This window comes from Aotus nancymaae, unplaced genomic scaffold, assembly GCF_030222135.1.
Source record: "Aotus nancymaae isolate 86718 unplaced genomic scaffold, 86718_ANA_hifiasm-v0.15.2.pri h1tg000048l, whole genome shotgun sequence".
NCBI classification, from domain to species: domain Eukaryota; kingdom Metazoa; phylum Chordata; class Mammalia; order Primates; family Aotidae; genus Aotus; species Aotus nancymaae.
This window is the reverse complement of record NW_026988462.1, coordinates 20,693,671-20,712,387: the sequence shown is the minus strand read 5'-3', so window position 1 is coordinate 20,712,387 and position 18,717 is coordinate 20,693,671. Positions and strand designations below refer to the sequence as shown.

At 34.7% G+C, this 18,717-nt stretch overlaps 1 protein-coding gene across 19 annotated transcripts in view; it reads right to left on the bottom strand.

Moving 5' to 3' along the window:
* The window catches only part of RBM26 (RNA binding motif protein 26), a 90,942-nt gene that overhangs the window by 36,920 nt on the left and 35,305 nt on the right, over nt 1-18,717 (bottom strand). For 9 of the 19 annotated variants that reach the window (XM_012445353.3, XM_012445354.3, XM_012445344.3 and 6 more), the window contains exons 6-14: nt 17,796-18,056; nt 16,116-16,355; nt 15,557-15,727; nt 15,083-15,238; nt 9,139-9,250; nt 7,843-8,002; nt 4,148-4,312; nt 3,332-3,463; nt 2,063-2,134 (exon numbers count right to left, since the gene is read on the bottom strand). In XM_012445353.3, the coding sequence (XP_012300776.1) occupies nt 2,063-2,134; nt 3,332-3,463; nt 4,148-4,312; nt 7,843-8,002; nt 9,139-9,250; nt 15,083-15,238; nt 15,557-15,727; nt 16,116-16,355; nt 17,796-18,056 (1,469 nt within the window). The remainder of the gene's footprint in view (nt 1-2,062; nt 2,135-3,331; nt 3,464-4,147; nt 4,313-7,842; nt 8,003-9,138; nt 9,251-15,082; nt 15,239-15,556; nt 15,728-16,115; nt 16,356-17,795; nt 18,057-18,717) is intronic. The other 10 variants (XM_012445351.2, XM_012445352.3, XM_012445348.3 and 7 more) reach the window with 10 other exon arrangements.

Here is an 18,717-nt window from a genome sequence, read left to right as displayed (position 1 = left end):
TAGTAAAGTTATACTATCTACTACAAATTTGTACTCACAATACATTGAAAAAATTTTATAAAAGCTATGAGTATACACCTGATTTTCAAAAGTCCAAATCTTGACATTACAAAGACTCCAAATATAACTGAATATTTTAGGTGTCTCCAGAATTGCTCAGTAGTACACTAAGCATAGCTGAACTTAGTGTTAAATTTTATTTTACTTTTAATGGACAGAACTGTACATATTTAAGGGGTACAGTGTGATGTTTTGATACATATATACATTGTGTAATGATCAAATCAGGATAATTGGCATATCTATCACCTCAAACACTTCCAGTATTTCTTTCATTCTGAAATACTTATTTTCAAGGAGGATAAACCTAATCAAAGTAAGTATTTGATACTGCTAAATTCAGTAGCACAGACTAAGCAACACAGAAATTCCAAGGAGGAGGGGGAACAATAGAAAAATGTGGAAGTTTCACGGGAGATGTTAAAGAGTCTTTCACTCTTTAAAGAATGACTAGAATTTAGTTAGGGAGGGGGAAATGCACTCCAGAAAAATCACCAGCAAAAAATAAAATAACAGAAGTCAGGAAAGGCCAAAGGACAATGAGCAGAAAAGCACTCCCTTGGGTAGAAAGTAAAGACTAGAGCAGAAGTAATAGAATCAGAATTATTGAGTTATTGATGAGCTGTGAATCAAGGAAAGTAATTTAGCTAAGAAACTCAAAGTTTATATAATGAATTAACACCAAAATAAGTCTGAGTGTAGGATGGCGACAGTGTAAACTAGAGGGGGAAAATTCCAGGATGCCAGTTAAGACACTGCACCCAGAGACTAGGGAACTGAAGGTGGCAGAAAAAGACGTGGTCTACAAAACAAGTAAATGACTGTAGGCTTTTAGATCACACTGCTTAGAAAATGGTGGTATCCCTTCTGAGCTAAGGGCTAGGTTAATTTATATGGGAAACAATGAATTAATTTTAGGCATATTATGCCTAAAGTAATGCTGAGATGCCCAAGAGGAAAGTCTGATACACAAACTCAGATTCAAATGTCTAAAACTGCCAAAGTTTAATACTGTAAATAAAGAAAATAATATACTGAAGAATATAAGACAGTAGGTCACCTATCTCACTGGATGCATTGTTTATCTCTGAAATCGATTTCCAATCTTCAGACTACAAAGAGCCATGGACTATAAACAGTAGGCCCAAATTCTAGTTCTGGCTCAGTAACTCACAGTATGTAGATGAAACCATAACACTGTTTGGGCCTTGACTTTAAGACAAGGATATAGAACTAAGAAAGATTATTTAATTATCACATTCTGTGATTTCATATGCTTCCAATAAGATTAAAGACAGAGCATTTACTCACACCTAAACAGAAAAAAAAATTACATCTACAAAGAACTATGAGATATACCCATAAATAGTCTTGATTCAATCAATATTTGCCCCCCTTCATTTTTAAAAAAAGAAATGACTAAATGTATTGTTATGCCACATCAATAACTGTTTAGTAATATGTTAAAAACTTAAATTTACATCATCCTTTCCAGTTTACAAAAATATTTTTAAATAAATGATTTTATTTAATCCTCAGAAAACCCTATGAGCAAAACAAATATTACCATCACCATTTTACCGATGAGTAAAAAGATTCAGAAAAGTTCAGAACACTGCCCAACGTCATGCAGTTAGTAAGTGAAGAGCTAGGGCTCAAACTCAGGTAAAATTCCTAATCATGGCCCTTTCTATTAGGCTGCCAGAGTTGTCAAATCAAAATGCACAGTATCTCTAAGGAAAACAAAGTAAATAGAAAGAATAAAACAAAGAAAAGGAATGGAGTACATGGATATATAGTGGGAGGCAAGTATTAAAATGCTGATGCAAAAGTAAAAAAAAGAAAAAGATTTTTCTTTTTCAGCAAATGGAAAGCCAAAAGGTAGGAAAAGATACAGATACTATTAAGAAGCAAGAGTTTAGAACTATGAAAAAAATTAAAAATTAAGATGCCACCTGAAAACATTTATGAAGCCAAGACAAACACATCATGCTATTCTTACCTTTTCAGTTGCTGAAACAGATGGCTTTGATACAAAACCCAACCTGTCCTTCACAGATAACTTAGTTACATTCTAAAAAAATTAAAATGGACATATTCAGTGTTTCCCCAAACATACAAAAGTCTGTTGGGATCTTGAACATTCTGATTCTACTAATATATACAGAGTCTATGAGTATACCAATACTAACCATGAAACCTTGGTCCTTCTTAAAAGAAAAGAGACAGAAAGAAAGTGCGTGGGAAAACAAAAATAAACAGTATGTAATATTACTCAATCATGAAAAATGATGTAAACTAAGAGGTCTGAGCAAGGTGGTTGCCAAAGTCCCTGCCACTGACATAGAATAAATTAGTAGAACATCTCAAATTTTAGAGATTAAAATATATGCCCACTTATTGAGCTTAAAAATAGTGCCGATTTCTTCTAAAATACATTTATTTTATATCCAAATATATTGTATTTGGTGATAATTTGGGATGTCAGGAGTGGAAAATTTTAAAATAACTAATAATTTACCAATTGACATTCTGCATGTCCTTGCAGAAATTCAACATCTTACTCTTCAGGAATTATTTAAGAAAACTACTTTAATAAGGTGGCATCCATTAGCTAAGTAGGATACTACATCCTAACTATTTTACATAGCAAATGCTGAAACATGGGGAGACAAAGGAAAGCTAAGTTTCAGAGACTGAGAGTGTAGAAAAAAGAAACTGCCACTCAAGTGTGGAAGGAAGTGGGAAGGTGATATATGGAGAAAAGAATCCCAGAGTCAGGAATAAGTGATGCCAAGTTCTGAGAGAGTGGTCTAAATACTTAAAACAGTATAATATCAAGCATGCTTAATTTGATGGTTTAAGCCTTCCCTTCCCATAAGTTTTTAGTTCAGTCTACTACACAATTATCTCCAGAACAGAATTCTAATTAAGTAAAAAGATGATGAAAAAAATAAGATTTAATGTACTCAACTGCACCCTCCATGCTGAAATGTAGCTCCTCCACAAAGTGAGAAATAAATCTTTCTCATAAATATTAACTGGAGAGAAAAATTTAAGATTCAAATACTATAGGAAAAGTAGAGACTGAGAAAATGTTATGGTAATGGTAAAAATTTTAAAAAAACTTATAGGTGGGGATCAAATATGTAAAGACTGTCATATTCCTATGTAAAATATATACAATTAACTGTAATTCAAATCACCAAGAGAAACTAAATTACTAAAAACTTATTATGTGACAAGCACAATCATAAGACCTCCACTTTACCTGAGGAAGGTCTGAAGTGGCACTCTGGGCTTCTGCAGGTTCAATAGTACTTGAAGGTACTGGACCCAGTCGCTCTTTGACTGACTGCTTCACAACAGGCAAAATAGGCTGCTGGACTAAAGGCTGCATTACCTCAGAACAAAAAAAAAATGTTAAAGTTGATTCGTTCAAGAGGATGGAAAGTAACCTGTGTTATTTTGTTACTAAATTGTCCATGCAGAGAAAGTTTTTAAAATGCAGCTTATAGGTCAAAATCTAACTAACTGCCTTCCAATTTCATTTGCACATACATAAAAATGTTTTCTTCGTATAAAGTCACTTATTTGCTGGAAAAAATTAAAGTCCACCTTTCACTATCTTCTGTTTTAACAAACAAAACCCAAATTGCTATAACACACCTCTATAAATGCTCTAACATGACATACTGGTTGATTCACTGCTGGAGGTTGGGACAGAAAGCGAGGAGAAAGAGGAAAGGGAAATGAAGAGAGAACTTCTAAGATGAACCTATATTCTAAATTTTTGGAATATATACAGCTATTATTTATTGAGTACCTCCTATATTCCAGGGACTATTCTATATGCTTTATATGCATCATGCTATAATTCTCTCAACTAGCAATGGCCATCACAATTAAAGGAGAGAACAGGTCAGATAGGTTGAGGAACTTTTTCAAGTCTATACAGGTAACAGAAGCTAAATGCAGAATCAAGATCTGAACTCAAGCCTACCTGATTCCAATGCCTCTACTTGTAAACACTCTGCTAAGAGCTTTCTAAGAAATCCACTTACTTTCACGCAACTTTATCTCTTACCTTTGGGGCAGTAGTTTGTAACTGTTGAGTGCTTCCTTCTCTGTGCCAATAAACCTTAATAAAGCGATTGTTTAATACTGCTTCCGTACTTGATATTGCTTTCTTTGCTTCTTCATATGTTGCAAATTGGATAAGGGCACCTTCAGGATCACCATTATAAGCAACCTAAGATTTAAAATATTAAGAACAGTGAATTTCCAAAGGAATCTGTTGCTTCATAGAGTAAAATTCCTCAAGAAGTGAAATACTGGTCCTTCCAAGTAGGAGTCTATATTTATACTTCCTTGCATCTAGAATAGTAGACCATAGTCTACTTTTACTCCAGAAGAAATAGTAACCAAGAATTGTTCACAGTATAAAAAGAGTTCCTCTATATAATAGCAGAGAAAGCTGACTGCATAAATGTTATATATAGGCATTCAAAGTGTTTCTCTTTTTATCCCCAATTTTAATAGTGACTATGAGAAACAATCCCTATTGTCAATAAATGACACGAATCCAGAGATTCTGGAGAAGGCAGTAAACTACTCTGCAAGGGTTTATCTCTAACAAGAAATTACAGAAAAATCCATCAGAACAATTGACCAAATTTGTAATTCTCACAACAATATTTCTAAAAGCACAAGAAAATTTAAGAACAAAAAAAGAGACCACATAACATATGACTCCCATTTGATACACGAGAAAACTGAGATTTCAAGGAATGTGATTCTATAGGCTCTTACAGCTAATAAGTAATAAATCCAAGACTTCTCACTTCAAATTTTCTATTCTTTCAATAATAAGAGTTTTCCAAAGTGTGATATATAAACCACTGGTGGTGTGCAGCAATACAGAACAGAAATTAAGAGTAGCCTGGGCTAGGCATGGTGGCTCATGTTGGTAATCCCAGCACTTTGGGAGACCAAGGCAGGAGGATTGCTTGAGCCTAGGAGTTTGAGACCAGACTGGGCAACATATTGAGACCCCATTTGTACAAATAATAATTGAAAAACTATTAGCTGGGTGCAGTGGCATACATCTGTGGTCCCAGCTACTTCGGAGGCTGATGTAGGAGGATCACGTAAGCCCAGGAGGTCGAGGCTACAGGGAGCTGCAATCATGCCACCTTACTCCAGTCTCAGTAACAGAGTGAGACTCTGTCTCAAAAAACAAATACCAAAATACAAAACAAAAGAGTAGCTGAAAACAAACTGCCTGGGTCAAACTTTGGGCTGCTACTCTCACATGAACATGACCAAGTTACTTAACCTTTCTGGGCCTTGTTTTGCTTTTCTACAAATGAGAATAACCATACCTACTCTTTAGTGTTAGTTTAAAAATTAAATAATAGTTCATGTAGAACACAGAGTGTACACTCAGAAGTATTCAATACATATTAATTACAACTATAAAGATAACTTTTGGTAACATTTTAATAATAGTACTTTTTTTCAGACTTTATAAACATCAATTTCATCAGTGTAATTAGTATGAAGCTAAAGAGTTTTGAAAATTGATTTTGAAAAACATGTTTTAAAAATAATAATGCAGGTAGTACACAGACATGGTAAAAGAACCAATCAACAGAAGATTTCAACCTCACTAGTAATTGAGTAAATGAAAATAGAAACAATAGTGAGATATCATGTTTTGTCCCTCAGCTTTAAAATTTTATTTTATTTTATTTTATTTTACTTTTTTTGAGACCAAGTCTCACACTGTCACCAGGCTGGAATGCAATGGCGCGATCTCAGCTCACTACAACCTCCACCACCCAGGTTCAAGTGATTCTCCTACCTCGGCCTCAGGAGTAGCTAGGACTACAGACACGCGCCACCACGCCCAGCTAATTTTTGTATTTTTACTAGAGACGGGGTTTCACCATGTTGGCCAGGATGGTCTCGATCTCTTGATCGAGAGGCCCGCCTCAGCCTCCCAAAGTGCTGGGATTACAGGCATGAGCCAACAAGCCCAGTCTAAAAAAATTTTTAATATTACCAGTGAAGATAATTGCGTGAAGAATATTTTGAAAACCTTTTTATGACTACATATAGTGGGAGATCAAATAAAATTGCCATAAAAAGATACTCAAAGACATTCGAGATTAAGCAAATAACCATAGGGAAATGTGTATACTATGAATTCATAGTTTTAAGTTTGTATACAGATAAACAGACATAGAATTGTAAAACAAAAAATCTAAAATAACACATGGTAAAACTGTTAACAATAATGTAATTACAAATGGGTAGGAGAATGAAACAGACAAAGATGAAAGGGAACCATTTCCTTTAATTTCTATGTCTATACCTCTATTGTCCTACCTCATCAAACAAGAATTTTTTCTCCTCTATTACATTTATAGTACTTTTTAATGGAAAGAAAATAAAATTTTCCAAAATATCAACTTAGGATGAGTTGTATCCTCTAAAATTTATTTGTTTTTACTGAATTATAAAACATTAATTATTTTAATTGCAAAAGAACGCCATACAAAATGGGGAGAAAATTCAACATCCTATTTCAACACTTTCAACATTTCACATAATATAAACTCAATACTAAAAAAACACACAAGTTATATAGCCAAGTCAAGGTCTAATTTTAGGTACAATCAAATACAAATTACTGTTACTTATCTTGAAGGATATTCAAAAGTGGTAAAGAAAAAGTAAATGTTTAAACTAATCACAGATTACAAGGTATTTGGGCTCCAAAAGTCTCTATTAAGTGCATGCCATCATAGAGGCGACAAAAATAAATCTGACTAAAATTGCTATTGAAATGATTTTGAGAAACTGAGAAACTGAAAACTACTGTAAGATTGGATTTTACCAGTATGATTAACTTTGCTGTAGTTTTATGACAACCTTTATTAGGTAAAAAGTATATGATAACATGATCAACTGAAACACTGAAAGTCATATTTTTTTCTAAAAGGTAAAGTTCCATTTCATGTCCAATTTTCCCAATTTAGAAAAACAAATTTTCTATAATGTATTTTGTTTTAATTAATTATTTTTTTTTTTTTGAGATGGAGTTTTGCTCTTGTCATCCAGGCTGGAGTGCAGGGGCACAATCTTGGCTCACTGCAACCTCTGCCTCCTAGGTTGAAGAGATTCTCCTGCCTCAGCCTCCCGTAACTGAAATTACAGGTGTCTGCCACTACACCTGGCTAATTTTCACATTTTTAGTAGAGACAGCATTTTACCATGTTGGCCAGGCTGGTCTTGAACTCTTTTACCTCAGGTTATCTGCCCACCTCGGCCTCCCAAAGTGCTGGAATAACAGGCATGAGCTGCCACGCCCAGCCTTTTATTTCTTTTTTTTGTTGTTGTTTTTTTTTTTTGAGATGGAGTTTCTCTCGTTACCCAGGCTGGAGTGCAATGGCGCAATCTCGGCTCACCGCAACCTCCGCCTCCTGGGTTCAGGCAATTCTCCTACCTCAACCTCCTGAGTAGCTGGGATTACAGGCACGTGCCACCGTGCCCAGCTAATTTTTTGTATTTTTAGTAGAGACGGGGTTTCAACATGTTGACCAGGATGGTCTCGATCTCTTGACCTCGTGATCCACCCGCCTCGGCCTCCCAAAGTGCTGGGATTACGGGCGTGAGCCACTGCGTCCGGCATATTTCTTTATAAATGTAATTTTCTTATTACATTAAGTTCCCTAAACAATAAGCAGAGATAACAAAATCATTTCACAGTCTTACCTGTAAGTTAACCAAGGTTCCAAATCGACTAAAGTGTTCATTAAGTTTGCTGATATTATTTAATTCTGGAGGAACTTTTCTAAGTTCAAGTTTGGTATTTTCATTTCCAAATTGAACCTTCTTCTGAAAGCCTGGGCTGTTTGTTCTATTAAAATTTGGTCTGTAAACAAAATTCAAGTTAGTCAATTCATTTATAAATCCTGACCCTGACCAAATACAAGGGAATAAAGTTTAACATGCAAAACAGATGTCCAATTAAGCTCAATTTCCACCCCAAATGGAAATCACTAGTTGATAAAGAAAATTTAAATTTTCTTCCAAATTTTCTTCCAATGAAGTTTCCAAATTAACACTGTTAGCACTTTTCATGGAAGCCAACTGAGAAGGGATCTGCCATATCATTTGTTACTTTCCACTTCTGATCCACCCTACTCAACATTTTTATGAGGAAAAGTCTCAGTATCCTCTTTTAGTCAATTTGCATATATAACCTTTATTCTGTTTCTGTAAAAGTCAGCTTACTGAAAAATATCGTATATTAAAACTTTAAGTTTTGAATTTGATTTAAAATTGTTTTTTCATGACACTCTCAACTTCTTTCCTTTTTTTCAAAATAAAAATTGTTGGAACTATAGAGAATACATTTTGACACTTGAAAAAAGGACAAAACTGCAGCCTAGAGAGAATACACTACGTTAAATCACAGAATCACAAAGAGCTAGAAAATATCCATTATTAAGTAGATGTTAAAGCTCTAAAAGTGATTCTAGTCTCTCTTCACACATTTATTTATAAATGAATCATCTCATACATACCTTAACATTCTGATTCCTTAACTCTTTCTTTGAAGCCATTCCTTGACCATTCAATGCCTATCTAGCCTCCCCAAAGCCCCTAAAAGCCCTTTCTAGCTCCTAACAGGAACTGCCTACATATGAAAGTCTCTTGACAGGTCTGATCTATACCTCCTTTCTCTAACGATGAGAGGTTCATGACTATCCTGTATATAGCTAGTATTCAACAGATGTAAGTTAAAGAGTGGGTTTTTTGGAGAAGGGTAAATGAAAAGAGGAAAAAATTATGACCTCAACTACCACACCATTTCTATAAGAAAATGTTTTTCTCACATCAGACACCTAACTTAACAAATATTCAAAAAACAACCCACACTTGGGGGTTGCTTATAGAACAGAATAACATTTTTGGAAGAAACCAAACTATATTGTCATAGTAATACAGAAATGATCCTAAAAATCAATGCACAATTACACTCCTCAATTTTCCCAGCCACCTTACTTATCAAACCAAGTCTTCTTTGTAGGAACTCCAGGCTCTCCAGACCCAATGGTTCTTTTCCTTGATTCTGAGTCCACTACTATTCTCATACTGCTTTTATTAGGAGGCTTTTCTGGTTTAAAACAAAAGAAAATGAAAACAAGAAGCATATGTTAATATTTTCTATTTATCACAGCTACTTTCTTAACTTCATACAGAAAAATTTCTGGCTTTTATCTACATACATATTTTAGAAGAAACAGAAATAAATGTATATAGTAGCTCCCCCTTATCCAGAGTTTCACTTTTACTATTTGTTATCTCTAGTGAAACACAGTCCAAAACTATGGAAATCTACAGAAATAAACAATTCTTAAGTTTTAAACTGCCTGCTGTTCACACCATCTTGCTGCATCACTTGCTCTCATCAATTAGGCACTGTATCATCTCCTATCATCCCAAGAAGGGTAAATACAATACAATAAGATATTTTGAAAGAGAAAGACAGGGACCATTCACATAATTTTTATTATATTGTTGTAACTGTTTCATTTTATTATTAGATATTGTTGTTAATCTCTTACTGTGTCTAATTTATAAGCTAAACTTTATCACAGGTATATCTGTATAGGAGAAAGCATAGTATATGTAGGGTTTGGTACTCTGTGGTTTTGCATACGAGGAGTCTTGGAACATATCATCCACAAAGAGGGAATTATTGTATATTCAAATACAGCAATCTAAGGGTTTTGTAAAACCTGTTTCAATATATTCATTTCACACCTAACTGTGAAAAAAAATCAATTCTCATATGCCAAATTAAAATTCGATTCTGTAGGCCACTCCTTTGTAGATAAAATCCAAGTCTATTCCCATCTACCCTTACCCTTACCACAAATATATTTATCAATGTACAAATGAGAAATAATCACCTTGAGGCTTTAAGTTCATAGTTTTGAAATCAAATGCACAATCTAAAAGATTCAAAACTTAACACTAATCCAATAACCTTTGAGAAGTGACAGCTCAGAGTTATAACTGATGTGAGCTGCTTTTAAAATACAGAATAGATTCATAAAATATGAATGTAATGAAAGCATACTTGCTTTAAAAGGGAAAAGATTCAAGTCTAAAATATAGTGTAAAAGAGCTGTAAAATGTCTGTTACTTTCAACATTTTATATTTACTTAGATGGCATGGAATGAGCACAGTACATTTAACATGTTATTCTCAAATGACTCCAAAGTTTAAAACATGGAAATCTTAATCCATATCGGAAAATATAACTTAAAAATTCTTTTATAGTTGGCAAAACTGATTGTCTAAAATTTTATTCTTACATATTTCTAAACACATAACTAACCAAAAGATTTGAGGATCTGTTTCAGCACAATCTCTCTCATGGCTACAACTATGGTCTCCTGCAGGAGGAAAGCATATGCTCAATTCTAAATTTCCAACTTCTTGGTCGTCTCTGGAAATCCTACAGGTATCCCAAAACTCAGTATGCAGAACATTCAAATTATCTTCATATTAAGTCTACCTTTTATCTTTCTTAAACATTTCTATTAATGAAACTACCATTTTCCCAATCATCCCAGTCAAATCACATCATATTTGATGTATGACTCTCCACATATGCCTTACATACAGAGACTCAAATCAATGCCCTGACCCCTGCTGCTTTCCTCCATCTTCAACCTTTCCCACAACACTGGTACCTCCCATCAACATTTAAACATAACAGCTCCAATTACTCCATTAAAAAAAAAATGCTTATAAAACCACTTTTCCCATTAGCAACAACATCTTCTCTCTCCTTACCTCCACAGCCCTTTCCTAAGCAACGTCCACACTTGCTAACTTCGCTTCCTTCTCACTCACTCACTAATCCTCTGAAAATTGGCAGTTGCTACCATTACTGCACTTTACTTGGTTAGGCTAAAATCACTCACTCATGTCCTCACTTGTTGCTTAAGCCTATGAATACAACCCAGTCCTCTTACTGGACCTCTCAGGAGCATTTCCTGCTGCTGATCATTTTCTTTTCCTTCTTAAACATTATATTCCTAAAGTTTTTAGGAATCCCCACTCCCTGCTTTTTTCTGCAGCTTTTTGACTTCACTTCTAAATTTTCCATAGTTTCCCTTTTTCTGTCCATTTACTTTGACACTGACATTCGTCAAGTAGTTATACTTGGGTTTTCTCATCTTACTTTATATAGCCTTCCTAAAACATCTTTCCTATCTACTGCCATGGCTTCATTGATCTTCTTCAGTGATTCTCAGTGGAGATGGGGAAAGGAAGATTTTCAAAACACAGAAGAAAGGCTTCTAAACCTATGTAGGTCAGACCTACAGATTTTGATATGGTTCTATGTCCCTTTACCTCCAACTAGTACTAATAGGACAGAAGAAAAGATTAAGGACCAATGTTGTACATATGCATGATTCCAAACTCTATATATTCTAGACAGCTGTCTCTCATGGGCCTCAGACTTCCATATCCAATCTTTCACTGGACATTTCTACTCAGATGCCCTAGGGGCACAAAAAGTTAAATATTTTCAAAACTAAATTTATCTTTCTGTCAAAGCTGTTCTTCTCAATGAAGGTCATTATCATTTGTCCAATTATTCAGGGCAGAAACTGGGTGTCAAATTTCACCCTCTTTATTACCCCTATTCTAAGCCTCCAAATTCAGTAAATTACAAGTTTTGTCAATTCTTTCCACTTCTCATTTATTACCCTAGTCCAGCTACTATCACCTCTATTCTAAAATTCTATAAATGCTTTTAATTAGCCTCTTACCTCCCTTCACATTCCTTACTTCTTCTGTTCCAGTCACAAAATTCCTTCAGTTTCTCAAAAGTATCACAGGGTACATAGGCTTTATATACTCTCTTCCTCTAACTCTTGACTTATCCTACATTTTTAAAGCAGATAGAGTGGAAACATACTGTATCTAGCACCTGTGATGTTCACAGCACAAGTTGCAATTTCTCTGTCTAGTGGTATCTTCACAGAACCAGTTCTGCAAAATAATTTTTAGTTTTATTCCTGCCTCTCAAGCCTGGTTCACTGGCCCTTTTGAAGAATCTGTGAGCTATCCAACATCTTTTGTTTTCTACTTTAGTATGTTCTGTACCTGAAGGTTCACTAAGAGAGGGAATAACCCATCTCTAGTAACTGAGATGGGTTTACTCCATCTCATCTGTATTCTCTCATTCAGAATCCTTTTCATTGATATTTATTTAAAAGAAGGGGATTAAAAACACAGAAGCAAGTTCCTCTTGGTATATACTCAGCAAACGGTATAATATTAAATAGTTTTATGTAATGCTTTCCCCCAATATCCTTTTAATAAATTGTTGTGCCTAAAATTGTCAGCACTGGTTTTCTTGATTAGAAATGGAAAACTACTTAACCATTCCTCCTGCCTATATCCAATCATGAGATCATCTATTAAGTTTTCCACCTCCTTAGAACTCTGCAAAGAGTAACTGTCAGGGTCTCTAGGTCATTTTTACATTAGTAATTTAAATACATCAAAGGGCCTAAAACTTTTTCCTTTTGCTGAATGATAATTCCCCTCAAGATTTAAAGCAGTAGGCTTAAAAGTTTAACTATCACATAATAAGTCTATAACAAATTTAAATTAAGGACATCCATAGGCTACTAGGAATGTGTAATAATTATATAATTAACATTATAAGCTTTTTATGTATCTGTCAATCCAGGAGAGTAAATTTAAAATCCAAACAGCAAACAGGCAAGAAAATATGAGGGGAGGAGAGAGAGGACTAAAAACAGATAAGAAAATAAAGTACTATAGGCAATCCTCAAGTTAGATGGGTTGCTAAATCAGTTGTTGGTACATAAAATCACTGTCATTAATGGAGAAATCAATCCTGAACCAGCTCACGAAAAATAGTACATGATGTATCTTACGAAGAATACTAAAATAATCACTACATATAAAAATGAGTCTATGAGAAAAGGCACTTAAATTTCTAAGTAGGTATGCCAGACATTTATCTCTCAACAGGGCCACTTCCTGTAACTTATGACTATATGCATTAAGGGCTGAAATGACCACAGATACAACTTGCACATGGTAAGATTAATATGCAAGGAGTTTGATCCCCTTGCATCTCTTAATCACAACCAGAAATTGACATGTGAATGGATCAAATAAATATTGATCTGTAGTAGCATATATTTATAGCATTCCTAAACAGCAAAGTAGAAAGAGATGACTTTAGTGGGAAATCCCAGTAAAAGATTAACTGAAGTGGAAATTCCCATTAAAAGGTTCCCAGTAAAAGCAAGGAGTATTGGTAAGAGGAAAACAAACTACATGCTAAATAGTGATCCAGAGAAGAAAAGAGAGTTTCTGTGAACTAGCCAGGTGGGTGGCAGGTTCTGGGTATGGGTAAATATCACACAACAGTTAGACTATTAAGTGGCTACTTTTCAATTACAAGCAATCTGTATATCCCTCACATAGAAACTATTTAAAAAATCTTTTTCTGTTGCTAATAGCTATTGAAATTCCTCAAAGAGAATTTAAAAGGAATGGGCATCCACATTAAATGTTGTCCTATGATCTCAAAGAGGATATAAATCTGAATTAAAATGTTCCTTACATCTCCATTACAAAAAGTCCTTATACATTCACGGAAAATGCTCTGAATCTGATAGCTTACAATGAACAAAAGAAAAAATACAAAGTTTATGTAAGTAATCACATGTTTACCAGACCCCATTAAGCACTGTTACTTACTTAACTAAGACTTTTACTTGAGACACATGATTTTTAATTCAATTAGGTAAGACAATAAGGAAAGACTGGAAAGAAAATGGAATTTAAAACTTAATTGAGGTGGTTAGGGAAAAAGATACATTCTTATTAGCCCAGGAAATATTTTCTATTAAGTCTGACAATCCTTTATTTCCCTATATCGAATGTCATCTGTAACAAATACTGTATTTTCCAAATTAATGTGAACTTTCTCCCTCTGAATCTTACTAGTTTACATTTACATTTGAAGTGTAGCAGTTTTGCTGCCCTAGCTTGTGACTATGTCAGCCCAAACAGTACCTTTTAGAAATTTTATCCAAGTCTGTCTCCTCTAAGAAAATTCTAAAAGATGAGTCATTGCCTAACACATATCTTTTGCTTAAAAACATTATAAGCAAACTAATAGCAAATTTTAATGTCAAAAGTCAGCAAAAATAAAATATATACCAAGCACAATTTTTACACATGATTTTCCAAACTAGGAATAAACTTATCTTTATGAATTAAAGCGTTACTCTCAAGAGTTTAAATGAAACAATTAAGACTACAAATGATACGAATTACCACACACACACACAAAGGCTACTCAAGAAAATGTACTTAAGAAATTCCTTTCCCTCTTAGGTAGTATGATTATTGTATAATAAAGTGTCACCTCTACCACAAATACAGAATTACACAATATATTTTCTCTAATGGGAATGAAGGGCATAGGGAACAAACAAAATCACGATCCCAGCAGAGTGTGGTGGCTCAGCCTATACTCCCAGCACCTTGGGAGGCTGAGGCGGGAAAATTACTTGAGGTCTGGTGTTCAAGACAAGCCTGGCCAATATGGTGAAATCCCATCTCTTCTAAAAATACAAAAATTAGCCAAGCATGGTAGCATGCACCTGTGATCCCAGGTTACTCGGGAGGTTGAGGCAGGAGAATCACTTGAACTGGCAGGCAGAGGTTATAGTGAGCTGAGATCATGCCACTGCACGCCAGCCTGGGCCACAGAGCAAGACTCTATCTCAAAAACAAATAAATTAAAAAACTAAAAAATAAATCATCATTCCTTATCCAACCCCAATAAAGACAAGACCAACTGTTCTTTATAAATGTTTTCCCACTGTTTATATTATGAAAATGACAGGAAGGAAAGATTAATTATAGTACCTCTGGGTGGCAAATCCATATCCCCTGATGTAAGTCCTATCAAGTTGGGCCTTTGTGCATGCACTCTGTGTCTATACATAGGTCTGGAAGTGTTTGTTATGCTTGGGGCTTCAGGATTGTAGCCATCTGTGTCATATGTATCTGGTAATACAAAAACTGTAATTAAAAAACAATTATAAAACGCCACTTGGTAATTTTTCAATATTGATAAGAGAAAAAGTAAGCAGTATAACATATTGTTAATATATAACATGCTTTATATGTATCAAAAAAGAAAACAAACTTTATTTTAAAAACTTATTAAAAAGAAAATGTTTGTGAAAACATTCATAATTGAGGGATTATTTAATGTACATTCACCATGCCTATACAATTTTCGTGAGGAAAGTAGTCTTCAGAGCAATTCTCTCTAGACATTTTAAAATTCTTCATCTAAAACTACATTATGAATAATAAAAAGGGCCAAAACTGCACCTGCAGTAAAAAGAGAGGGTGGAGCAGGAGGAGGCTGGTGATGAATGCCAGTTGTTACTACAGTAGGAACAGAACTGGTTGCAGAGTTTGGGGGAGCATCCATGCCAGATGGCTGCAAAGGAGGAAGTGGAGGTGGTGGTCCTGTCAAAACCAAAGAATAAGAAATATCATCTGAAAGCAAACAAATAAAACAAGTTATTGCACATCCGAACATAATCTTCTCATTTATCAAACTATAATATCTACGAACACCAAGCTCTTACAACTGAATTAGATTTCCAGGGTAAAATATCCTTTTAATACATTTCAAAACAGGTTTGCCCTTAAGCTATGAAGGCCTGCAGGCAGCCGGGTTTTACCAGTGATGTACTTAATTCACAGGATCACTCCAAACCATAGTAACTGGATTGGCACAGGCTACAAAGTGGAGGTGTATTCCAAATGGAAATATATTGCTAATTATTTCTATCAGGCATCTATGGGATTCCTTTAGATACTTTTAATTTAAGAAAATAGACTAAGAATGGCTAGATAAATACAGGCAAACATATTTACTTACCTGTGACAGGTGGGAGACTTGGTGGCAATGGACCTGGAGGTGGCACTGGGGGCCTGAGGTTCACAGGTGGGGGTGTAAGAATTGGTGGAGGTGGGGGGAGTCCAGGAGGAGGTGGTCCTTCAACAACAGGAGGTTGTGCTGGGAAAGGCAGCATACCAGGAAGATTCACATCTTCTACAACTACTGGGTCACTTCCATGATCAAAAGGACACATGTCTCCTCTCATACAAAAACCTTTTTCTATGAGGAAAGAATAGTTAGAAACAAATGTCAAAACCACTGGAAATACATATTTTCTATAAGCTAGCAAAAGTATTTAAAAATATGAATATTATTAATATTGGACAAAAGGATAATTAACCATTTCCCAAGCACTACTTGCTCTTCTCTAGTAATATACTTATCAAGTGATAGTATATTTAACATACTGATATAGTTAGGATGTTTATCCTCTCCAAATCTCATGTTGAAATCTGGCCAGGCGTGGTGACTCACCTGAGGTCAGGAGTTCGAGACCAGCCTGACCAACATGGTGAAACCCAATCTCTACTAAAAATACAAAAATTAGCTAGACGTTGTGGCCGGCACCTGTAAGCCCAGCTACTCAGGAGGCAGAAGCAGGAGAATCACTACAACTCGGGAGGTGGAGGCTGCAGTAAGCCAAAATCGCAACACTGCATTCCAGCCTGGGGGACAGGGTAGACTTGGTCTCAAAAAAAAAAAAAAAAAGAAATGTGACAATATTGGAGGTGCGGCCTGGTGGGAGGTTTTAGGGTGTCATGAAGTAGATTCTTCATGAATAGCTTGGTGTCCTCCCCAAGGTAACAAGTGAGTTCTCCCTCTATTAGTTCACAGGAGCTAGTTGTTTAAAAGAGCATGGCACCTCCCCCCACTACCAACTCCACTCCTGCTTCCTCTTTGTGGCTCTCCCTCTGCCTTCTACCATGATTGTAAACTTCCTGAGGCCTTTTCCAGATGCAGATGCTGGCTCTACACTTTCTGTATAGTCTGCAGAACCATGAGCCAAAGAAACCTCTATTTTTCATAATTTCCCAGGCTCAGGTATTCCTTTAGAGCAATGTTAAATGAACTAACACATATACATACTTAAAAAAAAAAATCAAATTAAAATAAGTAACCTAGCTAACAAGAGAGATAAGACTTATATATAATTTTTGTCTTAGAAATGTCCTTCATTTAAATCTCTCGCTTAAAACTAAAAAAAATTGCAATTATGGCTTTAATATTACTTAAAAATCTTTTACAGCAAATCCTTAAAAGTCTTCAATTCTTTAATAAAATTCTTACATAGGTGACATTTACATTTCTAGGTACATTTCTACTTACAGTCCAATGATCACTCATTCTAAAGAAATGAGTTTTGTCAATAATGTTTCAGTAGCAGATTCCCTAATAACTCAGTAGATATTTACCCTTGTTTGGTAAACTCTCAAAATTTATTAAGACTTACTTGCAAATAAATAGTATCTTTAAAATGATACTCAAATAATTAGTGGTAACTAACAACCGTTTCAATCATATTGTGGAATTCAAGAAGTGATTAAGGCTAATTTCCCACTATTTGAGAGGTTAAGTCTCTGAATAACTGTGTACAACATAAACACAGAATTTAGGCAGCTGGAAATACTAAATACTTCATGAAACAGCTGAAAGACTTACCATCATAGTCTCTACACCGTTTCTTTGGCATGGGTGGTCTTACATAAGAGTTATGGTCCACCTGGTCTTCATGAAATTCAGACCAACTTTCGGTAGTGTTGTTACCATGATGAGTAGGAGCAATTACTGTAATAGTGCTGCTCAAAGTAGGTACAGGGTAGTGGCCAGATGAAATACTAGGTACCGAAGAGACTGGAGTATAATTATTTTCTAATGGATCTGTTCTATCCAGGTCATATTTAGGTTTTACCAGATCCCTTTCTGCAATAAAAGATAAATAACTTATAAATCTACACTGTATTTAAAAAAAAAAAAGTCCCAGATGTAAGAAATAGTAATATTTTTATAAACATAGAAAAAAAAAGTTTTAAATTTTGCAAAATCATCTTTTAAAAAAAATTAAATTAATATACAATGTTAAAAGCTTTTTTCAATATAATCCAAACTACAAATAAAACCACATAAAGCGGCCATATTTAATGTTTTTCCTTAGAGCTTTGTTCATAGAAAAAAGAAATTTTTTATTATCTTCATCACACTCTTGGTATGCATAATTACAGATCACAAAACAAAACATGCAATAAAGTATGGTCATTTTTCCTGTGATGAACATTTTGTAGTCATCCATCTAAAGTTATTACTATGTCTGTTTATTAAGGTAAGAACAGATGGGCCAAAAGGAGCTCATATTAAACACGTATAAAGAAATTAACTAGAGTATACATATGGTCCTAAGGAAAGAGAAAAGAAATTAAAGAGATTAGTTAATTGAAGCAACGTGCCAAGAAGCCTAATATACCTAGATCACAGCAGTGGAACATTTCTAAGAAAAGAGCAACAGAATACAGGGTTTATACAAAGGCCATAAATAGTATTAAGAGTAGCAAAAAAAGTTTGACTCAAGATGTTTTACTGAAAAGTG